General features: G+C 46.3%; 1 protein-coding gene across 5 annotated transcripts in view; it reads left to right on the top strand.

Annotated features, from left to right (window-relative positions):
- Positions 1–1238, top strand: part of MEIS2 (Meis homeobox 2) — a 209423-nt gene extending 208185 nt beyond the window's left edge. For all 5 annotated transcript variants that reach the window (XM_079768242.1, XM_079768241.1, XM_079768239.1 and 2 more), the window contains exon 12: positions 1–1238. This exon is cut by the window's left edge and continues 187 nt beyond it. In XM_079768242.1, coding sequence (XP_079624368.1) covers positions 1–100 — 100 coding nt within the window. In that variant the 3' untranslated portion in view covers positions 101–1238.
- Positions 1239–10247: the final 9009 nt, after the last annotated feature.

Raw genomic sequence — 10247 nt, 5'->3', positions numbered from 1 at the left:
TCCCCACCCTGGAATGACTATGTCAGCACAGAGTCCCACAATGTTAAATTCTGTAGATCCCAGTGTTGGCGGACAGGTTATGGACATTCATGCCCAATAGTATAAGGGAACTCCAGGGAGAAGGAAACACACGCAAAAACTATTTTAAGACTTTCTGAACTTTGACCAGATGTTGACACTTAATATGAAATTCCAGACAGCTGTGATTATTTTTTACTTTTGTCATTTTTCATCAAGCAACAGAGGACCAACGAGACAAGAACACAAATGTGAAATCATGGGCTCACTGAGACAATTCTGTCCATGTAAAGATCCTCTGGAAAAAAAGACTCCGAGAGTTATAACTACTGTAGTATAAACATAGGAACTAAGTTAAACTTGTACATTTCTGTTGATCACTCCGTTATGTTGCCTCAAATAGTTTTAGAAGAGAAAATAAATATATCCTTGTTTTCCACACTATGTGTGTTGTTCCCAAAAGAATGACTGTTTTTTGGTTCATCGGTGAATTCACTATCCAAGAGAGACTGTGGTATATTTTAAACCTGTTGGGCCAATGAGCAAAGAACCACGCTGAGACCACGGTGAACGTGTGGCTGAACCTCATCCCTCGGACTCCAGCTTCAAGAATGTGTTTTCATGCCCGGCCTTTGTTTCTCCAGAAATGTGTCCTTTAGTTTCAAACAGATCTTTATAGTTTGTGCTTCATAAGCCAATTCTTCTTATTATTTTGGGGGACTCTTCTTCAAAGAGCTTGCCCATGAAGATTTCAAGACAAAGCAGGAGCTTCTTCCGGGAGTTCGAAGCCTTGGCTGTGGACAAAACAATCTTAAGTTGGGCAGCTTTCCTCAACAGAAAAAAGTTAATGGTCATAGCACCACAACTAGGACTTGATCGGAAACTCAAAGCTTGGGGGATAAAAAAAAAAGAGCAAGAGAATACTGTAACAAACTTCGTACAGAGTTCGGTCTATTAATTGTTTCATGTTAGATATTCTATGTGTTTACCTCAATTGAAAAAAAAGAATGTTTTTGCTAGTATCAGATCTGCTGTGGAATTGGTATTGTATGTCCATGAATTCTTCTTTTCTCAGCACGTGTTCCTCACTAGAAGAAAATGCTGTTACCTTTAAGCTTTGTCAAATTTACATTAAAATACTTGTATGAGGACTGTGACGTTATGTTAAAAAAAAAAAGGTGTTAAGTCACAAAATGCGGTAATAAATATTTCATTTTTGATTTTTTGTTAGGCTTTTGTGTTTTTCATAGTTTTAAGGCAAGGTGGTGCAATGCCTACTGTATATGGTGTTCAGAGTAGGTGGTGGTTTTATCACGAGAAGTTGAATTTATTTGAAACTTAACTTAGCAAGAACTTTTAAGGTAACCATCGATAGCTTTTTAGTGTATATTTGGCCTGTAGATTCTCCCAGCAGAAAACTTCTAAAGGTATGAAATCGTGTGTGTGTGTGTGTGTGTGTGTGTATGTGTGAGCCAGATTGAACAATCACCTTCAATGTGTCCAACCTCCTTTTTAAATGCATGATGTTAAAAAAAATACTTCTAGATAAAGCTTTTTATGTTCTTCCACTGCCAGAATAAAGGGCTTTTGCAGGGTTAATTTTACATCATAAGAAATAACTAACGTCTGTGCTCAAAGATAATTCATCTGCCTGTGTTTTTTCTCTGTCTTACTTACTAAAATACTGTTGAATATGTAAATTAAAATTTACATATAGATGTTCATAGCTGAGTAAACAACTTCTATGGAGTTTGAAATCCTGAGTTGAAAAGATTACTTTATCATTAATATTTAATATGAATTATATTGTGATGTCTTTTTATTTCAGACACCCCCATGTGCAGGCACGCTAGTGTGATTTGGTGACTAAACTTAACTTTTTTTTTCTAAAACAACAAAACAGGCAATTAATGCTGTTTTCAAAATCTCATGCAACATTCCTGGAAATTTGTGTCATTAGCTGGCTGATACTGCACAAACAATGCCTGCCAAAGTGTGGAAAGTGAAAAAAAGTGAGGTATTTGCACGCCCCCTTAATTTTTCAAATAAATATACTATCCTGGGATTTTTGTAACACCAAAATGTTGAATCTTATGTTTAAAACATGTAATATAGACTTTAGCTAGTTGTGTAATGTCAACTTGATAGGAAAACAATTCACTGTCTCAGAAATCCAAGTTTGTATCTTATTGGGGGTTCTTCTATCTTTCCAGGGCAGAAAACATGAATAGAAGTTGTATACATAGGATGAGGAAGTAAACTTCTATTGTTTTGTGTTGTTTTTAGTTTGGTAGACTTTTTATAAATACATTTATAACTTCAGTGAATGTGCTGCTGTTTAGACATAGAAATAACATTTCTGATACAAACTAACTGGCAATGGAGAAATTCTGTGCCACTTGAGTAGAGGTAGCTTCCCTCTCATTTTTGTTAGGTCCTTTCACATGGAGTTCTTTTGCAAAATTTAAATATGTGTATACTTTTACTGTAAATGCTTTTAGGTAAAATTTGACAAGTTCTCCACTTCTAAATAACTCTCACATCAGCTCACCACTTTCTTTTATTTTTTTGCACATTTTCCCTTCAGTTCCTCTCAGAAAAGTAAATGCTGAAGGATTTACTTGTAGCTAATTGACTCCTGTTTAGGAAGTGTGTCATGCAATTATTAATAAGCTATTTCCATCAAAGTTTAGATCTCAGAGCTCTCTACCCTTGGTTTTCATGAATAAAATACTCCCAGGTGTAATTTCTTCAACAAAACCACAGCCTGTCATGTTAACCTTTTTAAATATTTGGAGATGAATACTAATTGTAATAACTTTGTTTGCATCCCCCCCCCCCCTTCATATGCCAAGGCTGAGAGGTGGTAGTTGTCCAATTTGTATAATGCTTTTTTTATACCCCTCGGAAAGCACTTGCTCCTATCTCTGGTTTACTATTTAGTATAAAGAGTTCCGATTTGGGTATATTTAAGAAAGACTCAGCTGTCAAAAGCAAAGAAACTGGGAATGGTGTTTTGACAACCATATAGTGTTAAAGGAAATACTGTAGTCTTGAATAAAATTGCTTATGTTCTCCAAAACAAGAGTAATATAAAAACACTTTTTATATGGAAAAGCAAAAGCGGAAATAAATTCCAAAGGTTTCCCTTTCTTTAAGAAATTCCGAGAGAACTGCAATTGCCATCTGTTAAGGGTTGGGGAATTGAGCAAGAAGCCACAATTTAAGGGGAAAAGAGAAGGGAAAAAAAAAAAGACCAGGAAAGTCTGTGTCTTCCGTCCCCCTACGTAGATGCGCCCAGAAGGGCCCACCAGGACCCCCCTGGCCTGGCCCCCTCCAGCCCGGGGCCTGTTAACCCGGAGCAGATTGGGGAAGGGGAATGTGGCTAATATCTCCAGCAGCTGTCAGAGCAGGGACCTTCCTTCAAAGGGACGGGCAGGGATCCTCCACAAGTTCCCCATTAGCCTTGCAGGCCAGCCCTGTGATAAGGAGCCCGGACCTCCGCTGCAAGTTGCCACTGTGTTAGGAAGGCCAGGGCCTGGGTGTCTGGTGGGGCCCGAGGCCCTGGCTCTGCACCCGCCGCCTCCCGCCGCCCCCTGAGCAGGGACGGCGCGGACCTGCGCCCCGGAGCCTGGGAGGAGGCAGGGGAGGGCGGGGGCGCGCAGCCTCTGGCGGGGGAGCCGGCCGCCCTGCCCTCACCTGCCCCCCCCCTTGGGGTGCGTGTCAGGCCGAGGGAGAGCGGCGTGGAATCGCGGGGGTGGGAGGGCGGGCGCCTCGCAGTTGCCGTGGGGAACTCGCCGGGGCGTCGCGCGCGGCCGTCGGGCCGGGCTGGGCGGGCGCTGCGGCGGCGCAGGGGCCACGCGGGTCTGAGGGGGGGAGGCCGGTCCGCCGGCGCGGAGAACGAAGCCAGTCGGGGTGGCGTTTGAAGGGAGGCTTTAATATTAATAGTTTCGGTGTAGAGACAGAAGGGAGATTGCGTCTACGGCTCCTCGGGGCAGACTCTGGGTGACAGCGATGATGGATGATCCGGCGGAGCCCAGCCGCTCCTCCCCTCCAGCCCCAACAGTGTCAGAGCGACTTTAGCTGAAGCTTTAGAAATAAAATAAATAAACAGCACCCCCACCCCCCCCTTCCTCTTCATTCACCTCCACCCCGCACCCCCGCCCCCCGACATCGATTTAGGGATCATTAGGAATCAATTACTGCTCTCAATACTTGCCCATTGGCTTACAGAAAACAGTCCAAAGATGAAAACGTGGGGTTCGGTGGGGATTTTTTCTTTTTTTCCCCCCCCTGACAGGAACAATCGCAAAACCCATTATCTCATCATCAGAGGCCCTGGGTTAGGAGGTGAAGAGAAAGGAAGGGGTCGCCCGTAAATATCGGGGGAAGCGCTGGGGGGTGGGGGGAGCGTCGCCCAGCTGCTGTCTTTGTTCCGATGGGTTTGGCTGGTTGTTTGGGGCTTTTTTTTCTTTTTTTAAACGGGGTGAGGTGGGGGGGTGGGGGGAGGCGTGAGAATGCGATGCCTACAGGTTTTGTAACCTAATTCTCGAACCACTTAGAAAGCTATTTGATTGTGCGTCTCGGCCCACGGGAGACGTTGTTGGAGGTGAGGCCGCACGTGGGAAAAGGTGTGGACGAACGGGTCCGCCTGGGGCGCGGGGCTGCACTTTGTGGCGAGCGGCTGCGCGCGGGTCCGCGGCCGGGAAGGGGCTCCCCCGCCCGCGCCGCCCTCCGCGCCCCGCCGTCGGCTGTTTTTGTCCTTGGAAACTGGTGTGGGTCCCGGACCGGCCGCCCCCGCCCCCGCCGCGGCCGCCGCGGGCTTTTCTTCCCTCTCCCCGGCGGGGCTCGGGGTTCTCTAGGTGTTTCTATGACTACATTGTGTGTGTGGGAGGGTCAGCTGTGGGGGTTGCCCGCGAGGGCCGTTCCTGGGCGATCATTTATCAATGTCACCCACATAATGATTCTCTCTGCAGCCTCCTATTGATGAGGATAATTACATTAGCTCAGAGTGACTGATCAATGAAAAACCACCACACAAAAACTTCTTTACTCCTCTATAATACCAAAAAACCGATACAGAAATAACATAGAATGCCTGGTTTTTCTTTCCCTTCCCTTGTCCACCAATGGATTCTGCTCTCCCCGCTACTCCCCGCGACCCCTCAGAAAAGGACAGGGGAGAGTCAAGTAAGAAAATAGACCCAGGTTTGTTTCAAGGAGGATGCAATTCTGCCCCTGAATGCATTTCCTTAAATGGGCTGGCTTCATCCCCCCTTTGGTAAAGAATACCAACGGATTTGCTAGTGTGAGTTGCTTTTTAGACGGATCTGTGGTTTTCTGTTCTTTTTATTTGTTTTCTCCCCTTTTTTGGGTATTTTTTTTCTGCTTCAAAAAAAGAGAGATAATTCTTTTATAAATAACTGGAACGCGAAATTACTCTAGGTCCTCTTTTTTTTTTTTGTAAAGTGTTTGCCTAAGTCAAGTTATCTTTTGTCTTTTATCACTTCATAAAGTAGCGCAATTAAAGATGTGATGTTGCATGGGTATAAAGGGTGGATCCATAATACGGCGACATAATACGCTATATTCTCGCCTGAAAGTTCGCAGCTAAATTACGATTTCCCTTTTTCTAGACTTCAAAATCAATATTTTCTCAATTAAAGGGAATTTTAATGCTTTCCTTGCGAGTTGTTAAAGGCGCTGTAAATTTTATTGTACTGCTTCTTGGCTTCGGAGTAGATGCAGACCGCTTGGCTCTCGTGGGCTTTTCCTCTCCCAGGGACATCCAGGTGTCAGATCAAATGCAAGCAACAAAGGTAAGGAGGTTCCTAGAGGGAGGGGCCCCGGGTGGGGAGCACGCCAGGGAGTCCTCCAGTGCTAGAGGCCGTGGCTAAGAGAATATTGTCACTTCTGTGTCCCACCTCCTGAAAGTGACAGAAGTGTCCATTTCATTCTGAGATGTCTCACAGAGGAGCACGTTCCACTCCCATCTGCTCTGTGATGGTCAGAAAAGAAGCTGTGTTTGGGGAGCCTTCTGAACTATCGCCAGTGCCCCCCCCCCTTTTCTACTCTCCTTTCTTATTTCTCCAAAATGTAACTCCTAACTGGTTCACGAATTCTGCCATATTTTATGTGTGCTGGCCTCTATGTCAGAACTCATTCCCCAACCTCAAGAACACTCACTGTTTACAGATGTTTTCTCCTTCCACACATCCCACCTAGTAAAAGTTCCCGCAGAGAATTAACTGGGGTGTGTTAATAGCCCAGGCCTGCTACTGCTCTCTCCTGCCAAGCCGAGGTCTGGTCAGCTGGAGAATGGCACCAAACCAGTGCTAGGGAGCTGCTCCAGGCCCGCAGGAGCCCAGAGACTTGGGAATTCCAGGCCCAGGGACTCGGTGGGAAGCAGGGTAGTGAAACTTTCAGAATGTCAGACAGAGAAGAGAATAAGAAAATGAGGCTAGAATGGAACCCAATAGGAGAAGAATAGGACCAGGCAGGAAAAACAAACAAACAAACAAAAACAATGAGCCTTTGGGACTTCTTTGTAATTTAAAAAGAAATACTAATGAAAGGGAATTGAATACCTAAGTCTTGCTATTAATTTTTTTTTATACCCAATGTCTGTTTGAGAACAAGTCCTCAGAGATGCCAAGGAAGGACCCGAGTTTCCAAATGGAACTACACACTCACCAAGTTCCTTTGCAGTTCCCTCTACAGTTAATTTGCTGGGGATGCGGAGACCAGGGAAAGGGCTATGTGTGTGGTGTACCAAGGGCTTAAGTACGAGTCTGATGGGAAGGGGCACCTATATATAATGAGGCTGCGGTTATAAGCTGAGTAAGAGGGGACATAGAGAAAAAGCCACCCCAACACTGCACTTCAAAGTATTCTCACCTACCTGCCTTTCTGTTTCACTCTATCAGCTATTATACAAAGGTGGGGGAAACTTCTAGTTCATCATCTTTTGTCTGTAGACCCACCGGATTGATCTCCTTTCCCTTAGATTCCTGACATGTAAGCCTAGACCATGGCCTTTTTATCAAGTGAGTGGGGCTTTGTTAATGTATTTGTACTTTTCTGCTTTCAGTCTAAGTTTCTCGCTTTGGAGGAAGGAGGGGTGCAAGAAAGGAGGGGGAGGGGAGCTTAACACAAAGACTTTAGTTCTCACCGAGCAGGTTTCAAAATAGGAACTTAATGGGAAGAAAAAGGAAAGAATGAAAGAAAAAAAAAAAGAGGGGGTGAGAATGATCACAACAGGTTTTCTTGTCCGAAAGAGAAGTAATTCTGTGAATATTTTTTCCCTTTGAGGATTCTGTTTTCTTCCTATTGAAACATTTTCAAATTTTAATCCTCTAGCAGACAAAACCTCAGTATAAATATGACATAGGCCACTGGCAGAAACACGAACTTAAACTCTGCTGAGAAAGGAGGGGGCTGTGGGGAGGAGAGAGAGCCCTCTCTGATTAATAACTAGCAGGGTAATGTTGAGGGCTTTTTCTGCCCGATTGCCTTTTTGAATTAGAGCCGATTTCTTCACACTTCAATAGTGCCTGTCTCCTTTAAAATGACTGGCAGATTTGTTTCTCTTTTTTTCCTCTCCCTGAGACTTAATGATGTAAATTTTCTAATTAGTTAAATCATATTGCTTAAAGGCCTAATATTTGTCGTGTAAGAAATGATCATCCTGATTTGGACCTCTTGAAATATTCTGAGGAATAACACTTGGCTTTAGGTTGAGGGATGAGAGGAGGAAGCTCTATTACGGGAAGCCGTTTAGAGGAGAGAAGGCGCTGACCGGCAACATGTTAAATTAATAGTTGAAGTTGAGCCGGGCTCACACCCCAAGCCCGCTTTTATTTTTCAATCAGCGAAGATTTAATTGGCATCCCTCAGGCCTGGAGATCTGATATTTTCTCATTAGTTTCTCATCACTAATCTTGAGTGTTAGATTGGCTTAAAGGTTGTCAACATTTGACCAATTTTATTTAAGGAAAATAAAAATCACCGCGTTATGGCTCCGGGATGCGAGATCTACAAATAAATCCTGCTTGGATCAGCGGAACTAACAGGCGAAAAAAATGTTGACTATTCATCGTCGCATTTAATAAGTTGCATTAATGTATGTTCCAAGGCTAGGAAGAGATATTATACATGGGCTGCATAGATGCAGGTGAGAAGAGGTTGATGGGAAGGGGTGTGCACTACAAGCGGGGTGGGTAGGCAAAGTGAGACGTAGGCACGTTTGGAAAGGAGGGTAAAGAACCCAAGTGGAATAGCTGCTGAGGGTTTTAGGAGCTACCATTCCCCCCGCCCCTTCCTTGTGCAGTTGCGTGAAACTGCCAAGCCTGTCTCGCAGCTCAGAGCGGCTGGGATGTCTTGTCCAGAGATAACATCAGCGCGCCCCCTGCTGGCCCGTAGAGCAGAACGCTGAGGGTCAGCCCTCCGCGAAGCAAAGGGTGTTTTCCTGCGCCCCCCGCCCCCCTTCACCGCTTCCTTCCACTGCCCCCGCCTGGGTTCCGCAGCCCGCCCCGCGGTAGGGGAATGGCTTGACAAGGCTGAACACTTAAATGAGTAAACGATAAAAATAATAATAAAATACGAAGGGACCCCCCACTTTCACTTGGCCTCCAGGGAATAAACTATCAAAGGACTAGGAAAGGCACCCATGTCCTTTTTCTAAACCTCCTTCTATTTTCTGAGTTTTCGCTGTCGGTTGTTTGTTTCCTGCCGAACTGTGGGTTCCGAGTCCGAAGAAATGTTGTTAGTAGATGCTGCAGAAGATTTTTTTTTTTTAAAAAATGGATCTCTCCTGGGGAAAGAGGCCAGGACAAAACAATACGTTGCAGCCTAGCAAAATCAGACTCCCAGGGAACTAGCACGATTTCAGTCAGGTCCCCAGGAGTCACTCTCGGAATTCAGACAGTGCCTTGTCTTGAATGACCCTTTCTTCCCACGCCAGGCAATGCCGGCCCCTGCCCGGTTTGTGTTTATTTCAAAATAGAGAACGTGTTTGAAAGTTGTCACAGCCCTACCTACCTACCTACACACGCACACACACACACACACACGCACACACACACACACACGCACACACACACACACACACGCACACACGCACACGCAGGTCTTTACACCGCATGTTCCTGTTCTCTCTCTCCCCGAATGTCTCAGTTTTGCTGGAAACGGAAAGGCTGGCTCAAGGGCTCCCACACAGACCTCCAAGGTCGTGGGCACTTGGTCTCACTCTGGCGCTTCCCGTCAAATGCGCGGTGTGGGGCTGGTCCGACTTGGGGGTGTTGGGGCTGTTTCCCACTGTTTCCGTGCACAGAGGCGTGTTCCCGGCCCCCCTCGGACCCCTCCCGGGAGGTGTGGCCGCCCGACGCCGGGGCGCCCAGAGGACGGACGGAGCCGGGCGCCTCGGGCCGGACCCGCCAGCTCCCCCGCCAGAGAGCCCGACTCCGAAAAGTCCTCCGGCCGCAGCCAGACCCACGCACAGGGTCTGAATCTGCAGTGCGGAACGACTGTAGTTCGTGGCTTTACTTTCTAAAGTGCCGGATGGCGGGATTTTGTGCCAACATCTCTGAGAAGTGAGGCGCCAGGGGAGGTTCGCCGGGGCGGGGAGGACGGCAGGGGAAAGGTGGGTCTCTTCATGTTCATTTCTTGTCTGAGGACCAGGAAGATCTAGTTAAAATCCGTCCTCCCCCCCCCCACTCACTTCTCCCTAGAACCCCCACCCCCACCGCGCCACCTCCCGCCGTGGCAGGAGCCGCACAGGGGCCCGGGGTCCAGGGCGCCGGGCTCCCGGGCCAGGCGCAGGCAGCCGGGCGAAGCGATGCCTCAGTCGGGCTGTGCCTGAAGAATTGCTGGGGCTATTGTGTCAACTTAAGGTAAAGTTAAATATTTATACTCCAAGTTGTTGTCATTCTTTTTTGTTCTGTTTTGAAGAAGTCCAGCGCGTTCAAACTTACTTGAAGCATAAATCCTGGTCTCGGGACGCAGAACCTGCCGCCTGCCACTGGAGGTGACTTCTTGAAAGGTCTTCATGTTAGCTCAGAAGTGGAGGGGAAGTTAGTTGTCTACAAACCACAGGGCTTCATTCAAATCTATGTGTATAATGTGTATATATATATATATAAACACATATGAAAAGGAAGAAAGGGTCTCCGGTTGCAAATGAATCCCAATACAATTTCCAGTGAGGTACTCTCACAGATGAAGAAAATATG

This window comes from Cnephaeus nilssonii, assembly GCF_951640355.1.
Source record: "Cnephaeus nilssonii genome assembly, chromosome: 4".
NCBI classification, from domain to species: Eukaryota; Metazoa; Chordata; class Mammalia; order Chiroptera; family Vespertilionidae; genus Cnephaeus; species Cnephaeus nilssonii.
This window is presented reverse-complemented; position numbering and strand designations above follow the sequence as displayed.